This window comes from Megalops cyprinoides, chromosome 1 (genome assembly GCF_013368585.1).
Source record: "Megalops cyprinoides isolate fMegCyp1 chromosome 1, fMegCyp1.pri, whole genome shotgun sequence".
NCBI classification, from domain to species: Eukaryota; Metazoa; Chordata; class Actinopteri; order Elopiformes; family Megalopidae; genus Megalops; species Megalops cyprinoides.
In genome coordinates this window covers 50,280,981-50,304,300 of record NC_050583.1, presented here as the reverse complement: position 1 = coordinate 50,304,300, position 23,320 = coordinate 50,280,981, and the positions used below count along the sequence as shown (strand labels likewise).

Genomic DNA, 23,320 nt, shown 5'->3' with positions numbered 1-23,320 from the left:
CAAACCGGCAGCCTCTGGAATAAAGAACTGGCTCACGGCGAGGTTATGGAATCTCACAGGAGCCAGAGAATGTCGATCTCGGCCCAAAAACGATTTCAGAGAGCGAGCAACACATCATCGGACAGGATGCGACACTTGCGTATGATCAAAGGTCATCTTTCATTATGCACGGAGTGTGCCATTGTTTTCTGACACACACACCCTCATACACTCACACTCACACTAACATACACATACACATACATGCACCCACACAAATATAGGCATATGCACATGCATATGCACACACATGCACCGAGGCAAATATAGGTCCAGATGCACTCACACACATTCTCTTTTACAAAGCACTTCCCCAGTTTCCTCTCCACCAAATCTTCTCTTATCTTGCAGATAGACAGCACTTTGAGAGGAGTCAGACAGCTACTATTTTCATGACATCCTTTCGGAAGATAGTCATCACATGTGTACATGCTGAGGGTTTTCAGCATTTAATGCTAGAAAATGCAGCACACAATGAGAAAAAGGCTCCCGCTGTTGTATAGCAGTGTCCATAACAGTGTCTGTTTCATACAGAGACCCTAACAGGATGTTGTCAAAACATTAAAAAACACCCCTCAAATTTGTATCCTCAAATTACTAATTTACTATGAGCTCTCAATTTACTAATTTAATTACTCATATGAGCTCTCAAATGAATAATTTGTATCCCCAATTAATATTTCAATCCCTAAATTTATGAATTCAAATATTCAGGTGAATTATTGCAGCCTTCTGTTGCATAATCCAGTCCTTCCAACTAGAACCCTTATTGAATTAGTGATTTGAGAGTGTAAATGACAAAATTTGGGCTTGATATAAAAATGTGAGGGTTCAAATAATTTTGACAGTATCTTCTTACCACTGTTTGTGCTCTTTTTGACCCAGTTTGACTGAGTGATTACGTTGCCATATACAGTCAAAACCACAAATCCTTGCAAATGGATGGAAAAATAGAAGCTTCTTCCCGAGGTGAACCAATCCCACGTCTTTTAAATATTTGCAGATATTTATATCTCGTATTTTGATCTGGACTGAAACGATACAGATTTTCCATGTTTGCTCAGCTCCTCACATAACCAGATGTTAAGAGATGCAAGATGCACTTGTGTGCTCTGTTGGCTAAGATTCGCAGACATGTGAACAGAAACAGGTAGCTCTTCCTGCATCAGACAGAGACGGGCTGCTCTAACCTGTGGGTCCACTCAATGTCATGAGGAGAACAGTCACAAACCTTTAGCAGAAGACTGAGCCTGCATTTTCACTACAAATCCTTGTCAAGGCTACAAATCCCTGTCATTTCATGCTGTCTTACAGTAATCGAAAGCAATGGAAATTTTTCTCCTTTTCATGGCTCAGTCTTCACAGGGAAAAAAGGTCCTGGGCTGTCAGAGTAAGTACATTCCGGTCAGAATAATTCAAAAACGACTTTTACATTTTTATAATTTATGGAATTACTGTGGTTGGAACAGTCGGCCATGGAGCAGTACCGAGGCTTTGTGGTGACCTGTTAGGTGGTTTTAACGGAAGAGGTGCCAGCGACCGCCGCAAAAATACATCCAAGGGACCCAACGGAATCTTCCGAACTTTTCAGCGCCTTGTCTGGCTGTTTTGAATTTATTGTGCTTCTCGTTATCCTGGAGGCCCTTCAAAACATTTTGTCAAAGGCCTGTTAGCTCTGGCTTTCGGTGCTGCTTTCTTGTTTATGCCCAGCGGTTGGCGCGCTCCCTGTTGTGTCTGCTGTTAGCGGTAAGCCCTTAGCGTACACATTTCAGCTGCATCCGGTCAGCCATGTCGGAGATGAGGAATGGGCTGGCGTGCAGAATCCCTTCTTAGGATATCAGGTAGGTTTCAAGGGAAAACAAGGGTGAGAATTGATCTACAGGGTATAAGTGGATACGTTTTCTTCACAGTAATTCAGAAGTAAAATATGAACCGCTCATTTAAGTTCTGTTGAGTGCAACAGAAAGCCTAGCCCCATGATGGACTTCCACTCCTGCTGGCCCACTGACCTCAGATACATTTGTTTTTCCCAGGAGATCTCCCATCCAAATGAGTAACTGAGTCCAACTCTATTTATGCTAAGCTATCAGGCTGGAGATGTCTATAGTGTGGTATGGCCGCTGTCTTCAAAAAATGCAATTAATTAGTATCAAATTCTCCAATATAATGAAGTTGTTTTTTGAGTCAGCCAAAGGAAAGACAAATTCACTTCCAAAGCCGGACCACAAATTTCAGATATTTATTTCATTCAATTTTTGCCGACAGCTATAAAAACAACTTTTGAACGTTGTGTTCCATTTTTGTGGTATGTCGTTTTGAGATGGCTCCAAAGTTAAACACAGTGAGATTAGACCAAATTAAGTTAAACAGAGATGTCACAGCAGTTGACAATGTAAGAATGTATGAAATATTTAAGATATGAAGCATTTACTACTTTCATGAAATAATTGTTCAATGTATGAAATAGTTACATTTATTAAAAAAACTTTACTCAAAAGTTTAAGGCAAATGTTTTGGAAAATTTAAGTGCTTATATTTACCATACAGTATATGAAATAATTGTTGCAGAAATGCAATGTTTTAAAAATGCTCAAAATGTAAACGTTGAAAACCTTACATATTTGTTTTTGTCTTCTATACACAGCATATTTAATATTTACAGCTGTATTTCAATTTATCATAAATGTAGAAAATGTTAGGTTTTTGGGTCTCTTCAGAAGGTTTACTGGCAGCCTGAAAACCATCCTACAGGTGCATACCACAGCTTCTCAGCTGGAGGTCGAATTTGGCAAATAAGACATATTAAAAGAAATAAACACATTCAAAGTTTTGGTTAAATGTTTGATAAAACATGACATTTTGCTTAACACAGGGGGAAAATGTTCAAGATAAATTAATTTTGTGTAGCCTTTGGCGCTATGCCTCTGTTAGATATCTATTACTAATTTACTTGGCAAGCACATTTATCCAGTGTTACTTGCAAAATTTCCAAGTTTAAAACGTGATCCGTAGCTGGCCTTTCTTCTGCTGAAAGGTTTCAGGTTAAGTTCCCTCAGGTGAAGTTCCTCAAGGGAAATGAATGTTGGTGTCCCACCTGGAGACCAAACCTCAAACATTCAAGGAATTCAAGGTGTGTTTCTTGACCATTTTACCACACCATCGCCTGTGCCATGAATCGATCTGGGATCTCCACCTCTCAGTAGTTCAAAAAAATTCGTCACAATGCAACTTACCGAAACCATAAAGGCTGAAGAAAACTCAAGGTTAGTGCAGGCAGTCGAATTAAATTTCAGCTGTCAAGCCGCCAACCTTTAGAAAAAACTGAAAGGTTAAACAGGTTAAATAAGTTCACTGGTTCTCTGGCTCGAGAATGGCTCAAATGGCAAAGGCCTTCGCTCTGGGCCCAGGCTAAACACCACAGCCCGGAAATCATTAGCTGGAGTCTGGGCTATATCTGACCTGGAGTCAGTGGTGGTGGACAGTTGGCTTAGGGTGGGCTTACATCAGCCAGGGATCCTTGAGTCACTGCTCTATCAGCTACACCCCAGGTGCATGCAGGTTACTGAGTCATCACTAGTGAGAGACTCACTGCTCCTGCTTCTCCAGTTGGCGCCATCTGCCCTGTTCACTGTGCTTCTTGTAGTGTGGAAATAAAAACCGTTGTATGTAGAGGAGCATACAAATAGGGCATGATCAGCCTGTGATTATACCAAAGTCAATGTGCACTGTGTCAGCAGTGTCCAAGGCAAGGTCAGGATGGGGGGTGGGGGGGGATGATATAGATTTCTCACCATTTGCACATCTGTCATAGTAAGATTAGAAAAAAGGTTTCACCTAGGACAGTGTGTGGAAAAAGGCCATTGGCACCACAGGCAGCCATATTTAAGGAGCACGTTTAGCTTCTGCACTTAAGTGTAGCAGTGAATTGAGCAGGACATAGCCAGTCTGTAAGGGTGGGGGTGTAGCTTTCTGACCATCTGCACATCTGGCATAGGACAGTTAGAGAAAAGTTTTTCCCAGCCATAGTGTGGAAGCAGGCTGTCGCAGTGGGTTGGCCATGTTTAAATGCAGGGCACCACATTCCCCATCCCTGCCCCACTGTCCTGGCCAGGTACTAAATCGGGAATGCCATCAGCCCTACCTGGGCGAACCCGGGTTTACATATGTGACAGCATCACATTTCTGGGTTCAACACACTCTGGCCCATGGGCAACCTACTATCTCTCTCCTTCCTCCGTTCCCAACTCACAGCACTGGCATTTCACAAGTAGGATCAAGCTGCTAGGAGCTTTACATCATGCTAGGAGTATTACCTCCTCACATCGTCACATTTCAGTCTGCTGGTTCCTCACAGATCTGATCTGATGTCTCTTAATGTGTCCCAGGAAAGATTCCTCACTCACTCAACAGCACAAATCCACATTCAAGTCACATTCACTCACTTGCTTTCTCACATACAGTAAATGGCAAACAGCTATCCAAAGTGGTAGCTTTCAGTGTGGCTGATATTTTCCAACACCTGTCTTGTGCGTTGATGATTTTAGTTCATACCCCTCACTAAAAATACTCCAGGAGCCATTCATTTTCAAATGCTGATCCTAATAGGAAGACTTTCAGTGACAGTCTCATGCAGTGGCAGATGTTATCAACAGCCAAGGTTACTAATTAAACACAGACTGTGTTGTTATTCCACACAAGGACCAGCTTTGCTGTCTTGGGCAGATCCATTTCTGTCTTACATCTGTGCAGATCTTTTGTGATGGAGAGACTCCCTAGGGAGCGAAACGTTGGCTGTTTTATGGCTGTATGCAAATAAACCCATTTGGGAGAGGTAGAGTACTGTGCAAACTGTATTTCTCCTCTATATTATGTTCTCGCCCGGCACTTCCACAAGTATAAGGAAGTGTGCGATTTTTAAGACGTCTGTGTAGTGTTGTCAGGAGAGGCGCAAGGCTGCAGAGCTGTAATATTACTCCAATTATATTAAGTGGACCACTGTAAATTCGGATGGAGTCTCATTAAGTTTCTCCTCACACCCTTTGAGAGTGGAAGAACTGCTCCTCAGACCCGTCTTCCCGAATTGAAATGAGCTCCTTCAGCTGAGTCGTGACCCCGAAGGAAAAACAAAAAACTCGCCTTTCAAAAAAGAGCTCACCATAAATCATTTTTCAGACACAGCTGAGGTCTTTTAGCACTTTAATCCCATTCGGTCATTGTTCATTATTTTTTTAAACGCCTGATGTCGTCTCATTTCTCATGGAATCTTTTCATTATCGTACATTATCTTTAATTAATTAAGTGCAGTTCTTTTTCTTGATACAACCCTTTATAGTTGACTGAAAATCATAAAGTGGGTTTCACATTTAAAGGGTAACTTCATCAAATATGTCAAATTTAATATATCATTCCTTATCTTTGCAATGGAATTTATTACTCGTTTTCACAGTTAAGAACATATTCATTATTTGAAATCCTACTGAGGTTTCATTTCCTCTCTTGTACTGTGGAAATCCCAGAATTCATTGCTTCATGTCTCCTGACCCATGCATATCACACTACTTCTTTTTGAAAAACCATTCAGGATTGCTTGAATGCTGTGAAACACATTACTTGCTTTCTCATACACACACCTACTGAAGGATACAGCAAGGAAATGCATATTTTAACTTAAATTTTTCATTAAGTTGCCATTTAACCACAATTAATACTACAGTGTCATAAATTAAACCACAAAAATGACTTCAGGAATGTTTTGAATCCAGTTAGCTTTCATGACGAGGTTCACCACCCATTGTCCAATTCTTCCTGGTGGCCTTTGGCAACACATAATACAAATTCATTTTTCTATGTTTTCTTAATTTCTGTTGAAGTCTTAAAGTAGCAGAGATGCATATTGTAAAATGAACTGACCACACATAGCACAAAATAGTTCACACAAAGGTTAGTGATCGCATAGCGGGAAAAAATCATGATAGAAGAGGATATATACAAGACTCCATGGACTGTAACGGATTGTGAATTTTTTATTTCTGGTGAAAACCTCCCATTGGTGTGGATGGTTTATGAGAGGAAATAAGTTCTTTTCTTCATTATCTTCCTTTGAAGAGAGGGGTCCATATTTCCAGGTGGTTATGGGCCTAGTGAAAGGGAGGCACCGTGATTCTCTCCAATCTGGCAACCTTGAGCACAAATGCTCAGCCAAGCAGCCATCCAGATTTTACTTCACTCAGAGATCGGTCAACCAGCAAGTCGCTCTAAAGAAGATGTAATGTACAGCTGGTCATGGTGATCTGAAAAAAGTAAATAACCCAATCATAAAAAATATAGCAATGCCAAAAAAACAGAAATGACTCGATTCGAGGCCCGTTTCCTCCATTTCAGAACACTGGAAGCTGAAGGAGAACAGATGAGATTACTGTGTCCTAAAAGCCTCCACTAGGCCGGGGAGGACCGCACATTGCGAACACTTAAGAGAAATATCACCGCTATGGGGCCAGAACTGAATAAACTAAAGTGGGAGGGGGGCCGCTGGAATTTGTTCAGAACGTGTTTTTTGGTGTATCAGACTCCTGGCATTTGCGTTGGTCCTGATTTCGCCAGCTGGACCCCGCATTAGGTACCTGCACCAAACACATTTATCCAATTAATGGCTGTTCATTTTATGAAGTACCGCTACGTTTGCCAGCGCTAAATCTAATTTCACAGTCTTTTTCACTTATGGTATGTGTGCCGTTTGCAAGGGAGCTCAGATCAAGCCTGATTACAGTTTATTATTTATTTGAATTCATTTGCTTATCAAATGCACTCATCTAAGGTGAATTAAACGGCAAATGGCTGGATTTATTGAAGCTTGATCTTAATAACCCTGCTAGAGGTAGGTCTGCCTCATTAAAGAATGCATCCTGTAATCTATGTTATCCTGCTGCCAGCTTGGGGTGGAGTTACAGTGGCAGCTAGACATTGCCCTGGTAATGTAAATGTCACAGGACTACGACTGAGGGGCCATTGCTGGTGGCACTCCCATTGACATGGCAAGCTAGGAGGGACCATCACCTTACAGCAGGATGTCAATATGATGTCAACATTGTTGTGTCCAACTGCACAACGGTGCTTAATGTGTATTTCACACAACTTTTGCTCAGAGTGATTTATGATTTTTGATCTCTTTTCATTTATTATTAATTGAATAAATAATAAAAAAGAGAGAGATTCTCCCACACAAGAGCAGTAGCTACACAGCATGTCTCTGAAAAGAGAAACACTCTCACACATATGCACAAAAACACACACACACACAAACACACACACACACACACACACATACACACATTGATGGAAATTGTTGACTGAATTTAGAAACGGAGATTTAAAAGTACACTAAATGAAGGTTTGTTGCTTGCAGCATGAAAAAAATACTTATTTTCTTTATAGCACAACAGGCAGGATGGAATGCAAATGTCCTTTTTTCCAAGGTTTAAGAAAAAGCTCATGCTGAATGACTGACGTGTTCTCTCAAGATACAGCCTTCCAAATGTTGCAGTTTGGTCTACACTTTGAGAGGTGACTTTTACCACCTCAACACCAGTTTGGAAATGATAAACTTGCATCTGAACCAAATGGGTATAAGAAAAACATTTGTAACATTCATTTATTTCAACATTATATACATTTGCATTTAGATGTCATCACTTATAAGCCTGTGTTATCTACAGCAATATACAGAATATATGACTTTACATTTACATTGTTGACATGTAGTAGCCGCTCTTATCCACAGTGAGTCCAGAACTCAAAGGTATCCAGCAAATTGACAGAAAATGTTATACAGACAAGAAAACCATCATCCACACATGAACAGCTAGTCTCAAACACAAAAGACTGACACCACAAATGCGCACCCATCCCAATACACAAGTGCAACACAAAACACCCGACAGGAGTTAACCATGCTCACACAATACCAACATATACCCAGGGCCTCTCTCAGATAATACTAGTGTAACAGTATGATAATGTAACAAGCAGTAAAAATACTCCCCTCATGCACTCCCTCGATGGCATGCCATATAAAATATGGGATAAAATGCAATATTCCATGCATATGAAAATATATATATACAGAAAACATCCACTATAAGGTGCAAACAAGCCAAAGTAAGGTCGGCAGGGTGAATTTAACACACTGAAAAGCAAAACAAAAATAATCATATGCGGGAAGCATCTCCACACGTGCACTTCAGTGTGTTAACATGCTGTACCCTTGCAGGCAACAGATGGTGGAACGTATGGTCTCATCACCAGCTATTTCCCTGCAGTCTGCACTCCCTCCATCAGGCTTTAAATCCTGCTGTTACTCCTCTCTGCTGAGCAGTTAAAACAGGTATACCTGGGTCATGTGTGTGCTTGTGTGTGTGTGTGTGTGTGTGTGTGTGTGTGTGTGTGTGCGCGCATGCAAGCGCATGTGTGCATGTCTGTGCCATGTGTGGACATGCTGACGAGAGTAGATATATGTGTGTGTGTATCAAGGTCTATATTATGTGTGTGTGTGTGTGTGTGTGTGTGTGTACACACACATGTATGCATGTGTCTGTGTATGTGTGTGTGCCAAGCTTCATTAGGCTTAAGGAGGAGGTCTTGCTCCAAGCACATGCCTACCGCAGGCTGACTCCAATGCTATCAGCCCACACTTGCAACACATACTGTGCATGCTGGCACAAGAGAGCACAATGTCAGCAACATGATGACAACAGATACACGACGAAAAGAGGGATCTGTGACCCAGTTTGGAGGTTGTTGTTTTTCCTTCTTCTTCCCCCTGGGCTTGATTCAACAGTCTGAAGTTGCATCATCAGTCTCTGTGTCCCAAAGCCCTTATCTTCCCACGGGCATGCTCAGTGCCTCTTCTGCCTTTTCCAGGCTCTGGTTGCCAAAAGAGGAGAGCAAAGAGGGTTCAGACTGGTGCTGGGGAAATTTGATAGTGTTGGGGGGGCAACGGGGGGCCAACCATAGACAAGGATTATCTCTGATGAAAAATGACCACTTCAGTAAGATGCCGTGTAAATCCTCACAGACTACATACCGTGAGGCCATCATGACTGCAGCCATAGAACAGAGAAGAGTAGCAGGGCCAGGAGACCCAGAGACAGGTGAGGAGAGGTCCAGCAGGACAAAGACGCACTGGCCCTGAGGTACCCCACCTGAGCTGGAGAGGGGGAGGAGGAGAGAACAGAGAGGAAAGTGCAGAGGGGGCGTTATGCCAAAGCTTCTGTATCCAAGTGCATGCTGCTCTCAGGGGGCATGGGTAAATGTGCAGGGGGTGGAGAAAGAACATGTTGAGGGTGTGGTTAGAGGGTGCAGTGGGTGGGGCCAATGTAGGCCCATGGGCCTGATTGGTCAGCATGCAGCTGAGCTTGAGAGAGCCAAGAGGGAGAGATGATTGGTGGCAGGACATTGCTCCACCCCTTTGAGTGCAGGCCCCTCCACTTACCCACACAGGACTTCCCATCCCTGCTGGGCGTGTAACCCTCGATGCACCTCTTCTTGTGGCGGCACCTGTAACCTCCGTAGGTGTTGGTGCAGACAGGTCTTTCACTGGGGCACACAGAGGGGCGCTGCCGACATTCGTTCTTGTCTGGGAGAGACAAAGCCAGCAGGACTAGGGTTCACATCGGGGCACGAACTAGCACCCCACCTGGCTAGGCATGGCCCAGCTCATGCAGAGACTAACAGTATGACAGCACAAGTACTGGAACTCCCACTCTGAAGACAGGCAGCCCGGGAGAGTGAGAACAGAATGGAGGTGATTTAGTCATTTAGCTGACGCTCTTATTTATGTGATTTCACTGTTCCTGCTGCAGGAATAAACTGGACAACTGGACCCTTCATAAGGTGACCATATGCAAATTTCACAATATTGTACTGTAATTACAGTAGAAACTAGAGCGTAACCACACATTGCCCACACAAACCACACAGTAACAGATGTGTAAGAGAGCAGTTTGGCTAATTACACAGCCTGAATAAAATTTTCCCTTCCTCTCAACCTGGTTCTTAAAGCAATCTCAACTATAAACCCTATCCGAAGCTCAGACCCTTATCCTGAACCTTAAATTCAAGCAGAAATTAACCCTAACCATAACTACAAATCAACCTTATGTCATTACTCCATATACTCCATATTTGATTGCAATTATATGGTTTTGACATATTTAACCACATGCCGTGACACAGGTAAAATTTTGATATTAAGTATGCCTCTAAATTGATATATCTAGACAAAGTGACAGCCCTGATGTGTGACTTGGTGCCAGATAAGGGTTAATCAGGTTCACTGAGATAATCAATAGAGAAGTACACAGGACTGGACACAGAGTCGGGCTGAGACCGTAGAAGGACTGCTTACTATGTACATGTGACAGGAAACACACTATTAAGCACAAGGATAAGACAGCCAAGACACAGACCAGGACACAGGACAGCAAGATAGCTCACCCACAGAAGACATGACGACTGCTGTAATGACCATACGTACAGTCTCAAAGATATGTTTATTTGCAATCAAAGTCATACATTAGTGATAAAACACATGTCCAAATCTCTGTTTTTTTCTGGTTGTTCCATATGTAAAGACAGTCATGTCAGGATCTCTGGTGTGATTTGCACGAAAAAGAGCACAAGACGATTTATTTAAGGCCTTTAACGGTGTTGTGGTGTAACATGCTTCCAGATCTCCCACCATGTGTTAGGCTACAGTACCTGCAAGAAAAAAGGAACACCCTGTACACTTCTGTCAGAGCGAGCACATGATTGAGTATGTTTCTGGGCATGAAAAAATATCTGAGTCAGGGTTTCAGCATCTGGCTCTCTTATTTGAGCAGGCACAAAGCAGAAAGAGCCATTATTATTATGGTATGTGCAATTTGGATAAGTCATGTAAGCTTTTACACTCGCCCACCCTCCAGTAAGAGGCTTTGGCTTCGGATGCTTAAGCCTCGACTTATTAAGGTGATTTATTTCAGACAAAGGTAAAAAGCTGTTTTTCTTGCATTTCTTGTGCTTAAGCAAATCTGAGCTTCCCATAATCCCGAAGAGCACCTCTGAGGACGTCTAAAATATATAATAACAAAGAACTATTCTCTTAGACCACTGGTACTGCTGGTCATTAAGTTGATTGATAATACGTATTTTTTCAGAGAATTTCTTATTTTGTATATGCAGGTAAGAGTCCTTACTTGCTCTGCTGCACACTGAGCTACTGTGAGTGCTTTCTGCTGTGTTTAAAAAGTTACAATGCCCCTGTGGTGACCAAATGAGTATAAGTTTTCATGCAGAAATAAAATGAGATCTCCTTTTGCAACACACATTTGCCTGTTTTCCAGTTTTGACTATAAATAAAGGTGAAATATATATACCACATAAATACTATAACACTCCACTGTACTCCTTGTCATTCATTTTATTTTCAGCCATTCAGATTACAATTCTCCCTCTCTCTGCTCTACCAGATCACAACTGCAGGCTTTATCATGTTACTCAAACAATTGTTTTAATTTCCAATAATTTCCAGTAATTCCATTAATAGGTTTCCATTCTAATTTCCATTAATTTAATTCAGCTGTATAAATGGATAGCATGTAAATACCCTGAGTGAGTTACTCCGGATAAGAGCATCTGCTGAATGACAATATGTAATGTAAGGTAATGTAATGTCACGTAATGTAATCTCTGTCTGGAGAGGCATTCAGCTTACCTGCACAGCGACCTTTTTCATTCACAGCAAACCCATCCCCACACTGTGGAGAAAGACACAGTTTTCAGTCATGGCACAGCTGAACAACAAATGAGGGGTATGTGTAGAAAGTAGAAGTACTCCCTGTACGTGTTCACTTGGATTTTCTAACAAATCGTCCCCATATGGAGAACTAATTAGTGAAACAAATACATGCAAGTACTTCTACTTTTGAGGACAGGAGTTTTCCTCCTTGGCAATGGATGCAGTTTACGAATATTTACAAATATTTACAAATATTTAGTTTTACATTACTACGCTGTTCATTTTTAATATGCACATATTAACATGTACATATGTACATTTCTGCTACAAATACAGTAAAGTATCACAAAACTGAAAATGTAGATTTACAGAACAGAGAAACATACCCACATCAGCCAATCAAAACTTGAATTACTGTGTGTATTAGCACTTCTAGGGAAGAGAAAGGCTATAGAGACTCATGCTAAGGTTCATGTAAGTAATTAAGTAGCCTTCATTGTATATACAGACGATTTCAGAATAACCCCATGGACTCGAGGGTGGTTTGGAAGAGCGGTTGCCAGTGGTGTAATTCCCCATGATGTTGATTTAGTTCAAACCTCTATCTCTGTGGCTACCGTCCCCCCTGTTTCATTCTGTGGGTAGGGGATCTCCAGGACAGAGTTCATGTCACTGGCATTGAGTGGGCGTGCCACATAGCGACCATCTGACCAGTACACCTCCACAGTGGTGGCCATGTCTTGCCCTGCGGACCAATCAGAGAACACAGTGAGGAAACCCAACTGTTTGAATGGCTATCTAATGAATCCTTTATATGGGGGTTTGGTACAGAGGTATTTCACACACACACATGCGCACATATGCACACACACACACGATATACAATACTTTTCTACCTGAGCGTTTAGACTGTGTACAATGTTTAATTTTTGTTTAATTTTTGAACACTACTGTAGCCTCTCCTGCTAAACAACACAGCATTTTCCCTGCCACAGCTGCTGAATAGAGAAAGCAAGAAGGATTGAAAAGGAGAAAGACAGACGGAGAGACTGACAGTATGAAAATACGGGCCTGGCCACCATCTGATTGAAGCAACCACACAGAGCAGGTATGGGGACATCCACCCCCAGCCAGCTGGCGTCGGTGTGGCACGAAAGGCTTGCACGTGGGCGTGCGAGCGAGCGGGCGGGTTGGCACAGTGATGGACACGAGGCTAATCCCCGTTCCTGGCGAGCTCCCGCCGACCGAACCTAGCACTGTGCTCCAAGAGGAACAATGAGGCTGGGGTGTAGCACGTCTTCTCCAGAATGCCTTCTTCTGCAAGTTCTCATCTCCCTCTCTGACAACAGCCCCGGCCGACTGTGACTGGCCTTTGAAGCGCCCCCCCAAAGGTTTAATGAAAATGACCTTTCCCAGGTAAATCGATCCCATGGTCCAGTGGGGTTGGATCTGCGGTTACATAAGGTGGCATTTTGTTGTCACCTGTGCGGGCTGCTTTGTGTAGGTGACTTGAGGGGGAACAGCGGTCCTCTAAGGGGATTAGGTGCCCAGGTGCATCATTAGGGTCGCAGCAGAGCGTGGAGGGCACCTCATTATTGTTCAAGCTGCAAAAATGCCAGTTCCTTCAAGCAAGCAGTTAGCATTTCCACCCTTTCGTTTCTGAGCAGTGCTTTTACCATGTAGCGGATGTAGCGCTCCGTTGTGTCTGTATATGACAGTCTGTGTGTGTATCTGTGTGAGTGTGTGTGTATGTGCGAATTTGTGTGTGTGTGTGTGTGTGTGTGTGTCTGTGTGAGTGCATGTGAGTGTATGTGTGTGTCTGTGTGTCTGTGTGAGTGTGTCTGTGTGAGTACGTGTGTGTGTGTGTACGCACAGGCATATGTGTTTGTGTCAGTCCAACGACAGTTTCTGAGAGTCTCGCATTCTGCTCCGCTTGCAACGAAGCTGCCTTGCAAACCCGACCAACCTCAGAGAGGCGTTCTTTTTGGAACGTAAGGGCCACGCACACGCACCTAGGCATAGAGGGTGTCCCACGGGTGCTCAGGGCGGGGAACAGTTCGTTCTTTGCAATGAATTAAGAGCTGTTGTGTTCCAACTGGCTGGCCAGGAAGCCACGTCGCGGTCCCCCGGTGAGGGCTGGCGGCCAGAAGCTGGACGGCACCTGCAGGCCGCAGCCACATCCAGGCGCAGAGGAGCCAGATGCACCGGCATACACCCCCCCCTTTCGGCCACATGCTTCCCGGGGGGTCCTTAAGCACTCTCCTTTCCTGCCAAGCGAACTGTTCTTGCTCTTCTCCTCAGACATTCGGTACATTACATTACATGACATTCATTTAGCAGACACTCTTATCCAGAGCGACTCCCAGCGCAAGAGAACAGAAGTGTATCCATTCAAAATAAATGAGCAACAGTGTCAGACCAGGCTAACAACACTCCCAGACCAGTGAGTGTCAGCACAATACCATTGAAACTCCACCACAAGTTAACTTGTGCTAACCTGAAACTAGACAGGATAGAAAACTAAGGGAATAAGCCAAGTACATGACCTTCACCTTCTCTCTCCCACACGACCCTTCCCTCTAGGGTCAAAGTGGTTCTGTTAAAACACTCACTCATAGTGGGGAAAAAGCCAACCATGGCTACAATGTGAGGTAAGGCCACATGACGGCAGGAGGGCTTAGCTGCGCACCTGCCCAAAGCCTCCTCACCACTGAAAGACACGTTTTCATTCCTAGTCTGTTTCAGTCGCTGGTTTTTCGGCTGCAAAAATGCTTTTGCCGCCCCTGCAGCTCCAGCCATCTGGTCTCCATATCGCTTCTCTCAGAAGGAGTTCCACGTTCTGGAACGTTCCCGCGCCCAGCGTTCCATGGGCGGGAGGCTGTTTGCTTTGAACAATGCTGACTCCCCTGTCAGTTCACGTCAAGTGTCACTCGTCATGACAGCAGTGGACCTCCAGAAAAAAAAAAAAATCTGGCCTTTTCTGCACATTGCTCCATGCCAGTGATGGTCAATCCCTACTCACAAGGGATACATACCTGTTAAAACCACAGTTTTTTTCAATAGAGGAAATTTGATCTCTTTCTCCCTCAATGGGAAGTACAGCTGTTTCACCCGAGGACTGATGTGCAGACTTCCACCCAGTTAACACTGGGAGAAACTGAGGAGAGGATTCTCTGCTTCACTATCATCTCCCATAGGGTGTATCCCTACAGGCTAGGAATCATGGGAAGATGGCAGACAGTGGGGGCTTACCCAATCCAAAGTGAGCAACGGGCTCCATCTCACACAGGTACCCAGACCCCCCGTCAATGATGCGGGTTTGGGGGCCACTCGTCTTGGTATAGACCACCACTTTGGCCCCACGGGCAAAGGCACCAAACTGGGTTCGAGGGATCACTCTCAGCCAGTTATTGGTGGAGCCCTGTATGAAAGGAGGGAGGAGACGGAGGTAGGGAGACAAAAAGACAGAGAGGATGATGGGTATTTTTTCACCACTTTCATGATAAAAGTTGGTGCTCAAATGTCACCTTGCTTATTCCTTTAGTGTCACTTCAGTTTCAGAACTTCCCTGACAACACTCTTTGGTGACAGCCACATACCTGCAAACCTCAGCATTAATGCTTAACACTACAGGACGGTAAACCAGCGGGGGTCTGAAACTGGTGCCGCTCAAAAGCAGTCAAGCATATACTGTCTAGGCACACATTCACACATCCACATAAAAGCACATACACACACTTAAACGTACAAGTAACCATGCAAATACCCCCACACATGCGCACGCGCACACATACACACACACACACACACACACACACACACACACACACACACACACACACAAACACAAACACAAACACAAACACATATCACACACAAGCAAACTACCCACAAATGCCGACACACAGCACAAAAACATACAGAGAAGAAAACACACAATGAAACGTACACAATTACACAATCACACAATCAAACACACACACTCACACATGGTCAGTGACATGGAGCATGTTCCTGTGTAGAGGTTCTGCTGGGGTCTCACCTGGTTCACTCTGAAGACAGAGATGGGCTGGGCAGCGCTCTCCCCATGAGCCACCAGCAGGTCCAGCAGCCCGTCCCCGTCGAAGTCTGTCACTGTCCCCCCTGACACACAGACAGAACAGAGCGGTGTGAGGACACGCTGTGGCACAGGATGATGGGTATTGTAAAAGACAGAGCGAAGGAAAAATGAGAGGGCGAGACGTGCGGGAGCAATATTGAAGTGGACAGAGAGAGACAGAGGTGGTGGTGATGGTGGTGTTGGGGGGTGCAATTATCCTAAAGGCACTGCGGGTCTGTAGTTGGAGCTCAAGTCCTCAGATCATTAGGTCTGTAAGTGTCGGCTGCAACATTTATGATCATTTCCTTTCAATACATTCTATTACTGACAGAGTGACTTACATGGGTTACAATTTTTAAATATTATCCATTTATGCAGTTGGATATTTCTCAAGGCAATTCTGGGTCAAGTGCCTTGCCCAAGGACACAGCAGCAGCACCCCAGAGGGGAATCAAGCCAGCAACCTATGATTTACGAGTCCTGCTCTTTACCACTATGCAGCACTGCCACCCCTTCAGTGCCATTTCCGTGTTTCACTCTTTAGCACACACAGTGATTTGAGCTGAGACTGAGAGATGAAGTTGCACCGAACTAATACAAAATCGAATATGACAGCCTCACTAAGTGCAGTTCTGAATAAACCATACAGCTGTGTATAGACCTCTTGCGCCACTTAGTGGTACATACAAGGACTACACTCATTATTATGAACATATCCACCACAGACTCAAGTGAAATGACCCAACTGCCAAGAACATCATTTAGAACTGTTTCCTTGCATTATGGCCTAAACAGTTCACAATCTCCAGCTCCAAGTCTTGGTATGTTCCAAACCCTATTGTCTCTTGTGCTGTTTACGAATATCATAAAACTGAAAAGTATGACCTGCTCAAGATGTAAGATGTGAGATGCATAGTGGTTAAGGAGCAGGACTCGTAACCGAAAGGTTGCCGGTTCGATCCCCGCTGGGACACTGCTGCTGTACCCTTGGGCAAGGTACTTAACTCACAGTTGCCTCAGTAAATATCCAGCTGTATAAATGGATAACATTGTAAAGAACTGTAACCTATGTAAGTCGCTTTGGATAAAAGCGTCTGCTAAATGAATAAATGTAAATGTATTTCACCACAGTAGCTCAGGGGCAACAGTGGCTCAAGAGGTAGAGCAGTTGACAGGGGATTAGAAAGTCCCTGGTTCAAATCTGGCTTCTCCTGGCACAATGTTGAAGTGTCCTTGAGCATAACACTAAACCCCCAACAGCTCCCAGTGGCCAGTTGGTACCCTGCATGGCAGCCTCTGCCACTGGTAGGTAGATGTGAGGCATAAACCTGTAAAGCACTTTGAGTACTCAAAATGAGTAGAAAAGTGCTATATAAATGCAGTCCATTTACCATTTCACAAAGAAACTCCTGTACAAGTCATTTTAACCACGGCGTCTCACCTGTCCCACGACCCTGAGGCTCATCAGCTTCCCCCACGTCAAGCTCTTCGATCAGAGGGTCTGCATCTTCTCTCCGGGACACCCTGTCGGGAGAGGACATCATTTCAGTTCCATTTTGCACATGTTTGGCACTGCTCTCTGGGTTATGCTCCACGTTTCCATGTTTCCATGCTTCCATGTTCCATGTTCCAACTCAAGCAAAACTGCCTCTGTGGTGCTTTATGGTGCATATTCACCAGGACAAAGGAGCACCCACTCTGCATTCTGTACCCGCTGGCCTCAAACTACAGTGGTGTTGATTTAATACATTTGATTTGAGTTTTTGTGGGGTGCATCAGTTTGCGGGCTTCATTTCAGCTTCACTTTTAATCCAGCACACAGCTGCGTTCTCTTTGTTTCGCTTCCATTCAGTTTTTTTTTCCCTCATAACACACAAAAAGACACGGCTTCTCTCACAGAGCAGTAGTGAGACCTGCAGCAGTGTAGCATAGTGGTAAGGAGCAGGGCTCATAACCAAAAGGCTGCTGGTTCGATTCCCTGCAGGGACGCTGCTGCTGTACCCTTTGGGAAGGGTCCTTAACCCACAATTGCCTCAAATATCCAGGCATATAAATGGATAAAACTACGAGAGTCGCTCTGCATAAGAGCGTGTGTTAAATAACAAAAATGTAATGTATTGCAATGAGAATGAGCCCTGGAAATCCACAGCTTCCAATCTCTGATCGCACCTCTCGGTCTGAGGCATTGGAAAGCCAGCTGGGGCCACAGAGAGTGGATCAGGAGATTTATCGGCCCAAAGTCCTACTGGCTGTTGGTGGGGGAGCGAAACCACATGTTTTCCACTCAGATAAAGCTGTCGGACTGGACAGTGCTGCTGTTGGCTCAGGTGTCTGCGACCTGGCTGTCAGGCCTCCGGCTGTCAGGCCTCTGGCTGTCAGGCCTCTGGCTGCCTGCTCTGTCTGGATTTACCCAGAGGTCTCCACACACGGATGTCCACTTTCCGAGGAGCAGGAGTTCGGCCCATTTCCTGTCAGGGAACGTCTTCTGTCCTGGACAATTGTGCAATAGAATTGATCTAATTCTGAGAACATTTTAGAATTATTGGTGGTTCACAGTGGGTTTTGACTGTAGACAACGCATCTAAGGTCCACCAGGGAAAGTATGCATTGATTTAAGTCTCGTTCCTGCCTGAATTTGTGGCGCTCTGATTCCTAAAAGAAAGACACACTGTCTCTGGTTCTGTGACCCACTCAGCAGGTTGGTTATTTTTGTCAGAAAAGATTAACATCCACTCCATATCTTTTCTTGGTAGCCTTTCTCTCCTGGGTAAATTGGCATTCGTTAGATTTGTATGTAATTCTTGTATTTGTTTTTGTGGTGCTTAACTACAGTTAAGTAGACATTCAACAGAGCAACTAAGAGTGTCCACAGTTGTATTTTTGTAGGTGAGGCACGGCATACTGGTGTCTCACAGCTCAAGTGATGTGCTGTTTGGAAGGGTTGGACACATAGTAACATACAGGTGACCTGCGGAGTGCAAAGGGCCAAGACTCTGTGACACTCACCTGAACAGCCGGTTGGGTGACCACCCCCTGTAGGCGATGTTGTTGAAGAAGACCTCCAGCTGTCTGTCGTTGTCAAAGTCCGCCGCAATAACGGTGCGCACAGGAGAAGGTGTAGCAAACTTCTGAGTAGCGATGTTCTGGGACAGAGACACATAAGGAGGGAGGGTTATTTTCATATAACATCACCATACTTCATCTGTGGATGGCTCACTGGCAGATACACGCAAAGGTATTATATTGGTAGGTATACAGGTAGGTATAAAGGTATAAATATTGAAGCTGCCCAGAGAAATGAGTGCAAAGTTAACCTTTTCCGTTAGTAACATCTTAAAGGACCTGATGCAAAAGCATAGCACCATATAAGCTAAACCGGGGCACGCTAGTTGGCCAGACTGAAAGATTCCGATTGTAAATTGTGCCAGAACACATGGGGCACCCGCCAAGCATTCTATGCATCTTCCTCCCTTCCTCTACTCTTATTTCCTGAATAGAATTTAATGCTTCCATCGACACAGCAATATCGTCAAGTATCTCACGTTTCACATGGAGGTAATTCATTCATGCGTTTCTTCACAAAGCGCTAGGAGGACTGTCCCGTCCTCAGCATCCCACACCCAGTCCCTCACCTTAAATCTCGGTTTGCTATTGGTGCTGAGCTGCAGAAACAGGCGGTGCGGCCCGTTCCAGTTGCCGTAAACGATGTCCGTCTTCCCGTCCCCGTTGAAGTCGGCAAGGGCCACTCCTCGACCGTGCTGCATGCGGTCATCGACTCCTAAGGCAGAAATAAACCTGTCATTCCCATGTCACTAAGTTCAGGCTGGTGATCTGTGTGAGGGCAGGCTGAATCCTCTTAAAATGACCAAGGCACTGCTGCATGTGGCCTCTGTGTGGTTTCAGTGTCGAGCCAAACACACACACAGACACACACACACATATTCACACACAAACACACAGTAATTCCCCTGCCAATACTTACCTTCACTAGGGCTCCCCCTTATGTTTTTTGATGTGATTATGAATATACACCAGTGTTACGAATATGCAGTAGGTAGTAGCAGCAATAGTATTAGAAGTAGCAGTATTACCCGATTCAGTTGCCACATCAGTGAAGGTTCCGTCGCCGTTGTTCTGGAAAAGGAAGTTGGGCCCATGCTCATTGTCACAGAAGATATCTGAGCGTGTCTCACTGATGATTGGCCCAACCACTACCCCTCGACCACCTGCTCACACAGGTGAGAGAGAACACCATTTACCGAACACAATTATCATTTCTTATTATCAGATATTCTATCCAGGTTCCAAACTCCAGGCTTTATGAAGACTTATAGTTACACTATGATAGTGTGAAAAAATACCCCTTCATCAAAATCAGAGCGTCACTGCATTTATAGCAATCTGTCTTAACACCAAGAGTTTTTCCCTCAAAACGCTAAACCTAGGTTAAGAGTCCAGCCTGCCCTTTTCCCTTAAGTTCATAAGTGGTATGAAAGCTGAGCTATGAAATTCTAACTGTCCAACACTTTGTGGAAAAAATGTCCATAGCTTTTTACACTGAGCATAATTTAGTAATTCATTAAACTACTTTAAATCATCCAAAGTACTCAGTTAATTCATTTTTCTGAACGAATCTTTATTTTACAGCACCTACCTCCTGTCCTCTATCTAGCTGTCATTCTGGGGGTGATCTGTAAGCCACTGACCTGTGAACTTGTTGACCCCTGCCTCCTTTGCCGCGTCAGAGAGGACGATGATCCCCTTGGAGACATCGCTGGCGGCCTCGTCCATCTCAATCAGGGCGTGAGGCCCCACATTGCCGCTGGCGTAGTTAGCGACGTAGACGGCATAGCGCCCCGTCCCCTTGGAGACAAAGAGTAACGTGTGAGTAAGAATAAGAAAAAGTGCCTATGTAAGTTCCTCTGAATAAAAGCAAAATACCTTACAATATAATGTGCTGAAGTGGATTAAAATATCTCCTATTGATTTATCAGGTAATCTATGTGGTTACCCTATTACATGTCTATTAATTAACCTATTAATCTATTAAGTATCTATTACTTTAGTCAATCTATTCAATTTAGCGGTTGGCTGTTGCCTTCCACTGGGCTCTGGAAACAGGCAGGCTTGCGTATGCCAACTGTTCTTAATAAAGGACACATCACTCCATGTTCAGATCTCATGGAATGCACAACCGTGGTCTTGATTTGCCATGATATGAAGTATTACTTGCCATGATGGCAAGTATTATTCAGAAGTGGGGTCATATTTATTTATATATAAATATGAGTACATTTATTTATATATATATATATATACGATTAATATATGTTTGAGAGGCACACACAGGCTCCAATCACTGAGAAAAGCAGCAGCGTTCATTGTCATTTATTTGTTTGATTCCGTCTGAAACCACCCTCTCCCTGAAAGGGCTCTTATTCTTGAAAGCTAAATGAAAGCTGAAGATAAACTAAGACACTGGAGTCAGGCCCAGGAACCTACAGAGGAAATATTAGCACGAGCTCAGCTCAGGTACCTTCCTGTCGACACAAGCCACAGACCGCCCCGCCATGCGATTGGCCACGCCCCTCGGCCCATTGATGTCATCACTCAGGAGGTCCTCAAATCGCCCGTTCCGGAACTTGAAGAGCTTGTCAGAGTATGTTGCTCTGCCTTACAAGATACAGAGAGAGAACTATTAAAAGTTTTATTTAAAGCCCTTCACACAATCTCTCTCTTTCTGTTTCACGCCCCCTCTCTGTTTGCCCTGCCCTCCCTCTCTCTCTTTACCTGAATATGCATTGTTGGTGTTCAGGAAATATATCTCCTCTCTGCCATCTCCGTCAATGTCACAGGCTGTCACTCCGATGGCGTTGCCTTGACGATCTCGCAGGGCGTAGTATGGGGAGCTGCTGTCATCCACGGCAATGTTGACCAGTTTCTTCTCATTTTTGTCATACTTCAGCACCAGGTTTGGTCCATTGTACCTGCGAGTGGACAGAGAGGGCTACTACATCTGATAAACTGACCCTAGATCAGCCTAGATCGGCTTCAGCTCTCACAAAGAGCTCATGTAACAACTCATGAATGAACAGGGGTTAAATAACAGGGAGCGAACCTGGGTCCACTCACCCAGCCACTACCACCTCCAGGTCCCCGTCATCATCCACGTCCGTCACTGCCATCCCATAGTTAAGCTGAGTGGGGTTGTTATGGCTGTCGTGCGGCAGCAGCATCTCCGTGACCGCTGTGAACATGGGGAGAGAGCCCTGTCCCCAGGAACTTCCAGAAAGACCCAGGACAAGGAGCAGCCAGAGCCAAGCGGTCGCCATGGTCACCTACTGATACAGAGGCAGGCACCATCATTAACCTCCTTAAGACAATACGCTTAGAACCCACAGATTTTTTTCCAATATGCTGAGTACCCCAGGTTTTTTCCTATGACTTTTTAATCATATAATTATATTGAGGGGGCGTCATCTCCCACTTACTCTGTTTCCAAAGAAAATCCAACATACCGTTACCTACCCTCAGGGATGGGCAATTTGTAATCCATCCTTGTTAAACGCAAACACACAGCATTTCAACTGCATGTCAAATAAGTAATTCATGCACGGAGCAAAACAATCTCATCAGTGATGAGCTTTACAAGTAATGTCAATAATTTTAACGCTTTTAATGCACTGATACACCTGCTACACGTTTGCACAGTTCACACGCTATTTACAAAGAAATATCGTAAAACTGGGATACAATACAAAAACGTTTCCACGTTTTTTTCACTTCGTCATTGGTACAATCATGCAAACCCCTCTCCAGCTTGTAGCTAGTGAAATGTCTAATGTTTTACGATCTCTGATTATCTCAATGCAATGAATTATTCTTCTAACACACGTCACAAGGAATTTGGTGTAATGGTATTCATACGTGATTCGGGTTATTATTTTCTTACTTTCCTTGGGCAAATTATTTTGGGCGCTATTGCCCAACTGGAACAATCATAGTGCCATAGTGTAGTGTATTTAGATATGCCAATATAAGATTAACTACGCTAGTTAAACTAGCATTATCAAATGACATGCAGAACACCACGTATGGAACACAGAGAACCCTAACTTTGCTATTCTGCTTCATTACAAGTCTGATATAATAACGAAAGAACCTGGGTACTTACAGAAAATAGGCAGACACGGACCGACTCGATTACGCCGTAATACACGGTCCGATTGCCGGGCGTTCTGTTTTAAAGTTTGATAATTGTACCTTACACAACTTCACGTTATTATTTTACGCAAGGCGGTTGTGTAACATATCAGCCAATCATATAACAGTAACTTAAACATTTATTTAACATCTGGCCAATGAGAATGCCATAGGGGTGGGACTCGGCGTGATTCCTTTCTTATATC

The 23,320-nt window shown here is 44.1% G+C and overlaps 1 protein-coding gene across 1 annotated transcript; it reads right to left on the bottom strand.

The window, feature by feature from the left end:
* Positions 1-10,660: 10,660 nt before the first annotated feature.
* Positions 10,661-23,147, bottom strand: crtac1a (cartilage acidic protein 1a). The gene is made up of 14 exons (XM_036533348.1): positions 23,086-23,147; positions 22,044-22,252; positions 21,702-21,898; positions 21,448-21,584; positions 20,618-20,774; positions 20,003-20,137; positions 19,544-19,689; positions 18,918-19,054; positions 17,353-17,435; positions 15,855-15,955; positions 15,065-15,233; positions 12,412-12,557; positions 11,789-11,831; positions 10,661-10,794 (listed from the first exon to the last, which is right to left on the bottom strand). The coding sequence occupies exons 2-14, from the start codon at positions 22,241-22,243 to the stop codon at positions 10,781-10,783; spliced, it is 1,665 nt and encodes a 554-aa protein (XP_036389241.1). The 5' UTR covers positions 22,244-22,252; positions 23,086-23,147; the 3' UTR covers positions 10,661-10,780.
* Between the last annotated feature and the right edge of the window lie 173 nt (positions 23,148-23,320).

Coding starts and splice junctions, on each gene's coding strand:
- crtac1a (XM_036533348.1), bottom strand. CDS start 22,243: ATGGCGACCGCTTGGCTCTGGCTGCTCCTTGTCCTGGGTCTTTCTGGA. Junction 19,690..20,002: donor TGATGTGGCAACTGAATCGG/GTAATACTGCTA, acceptor TTTCTGCCTTAG/GAGTCGATGACCGCATGCAG. Junction 11,832..12,411: donor CGGTAGCCACAGAGATAGAG/GTTTGAACTAAA, acceptor CTTTCTCCACAG/TGTGGGGATGGGTTTGCTGT.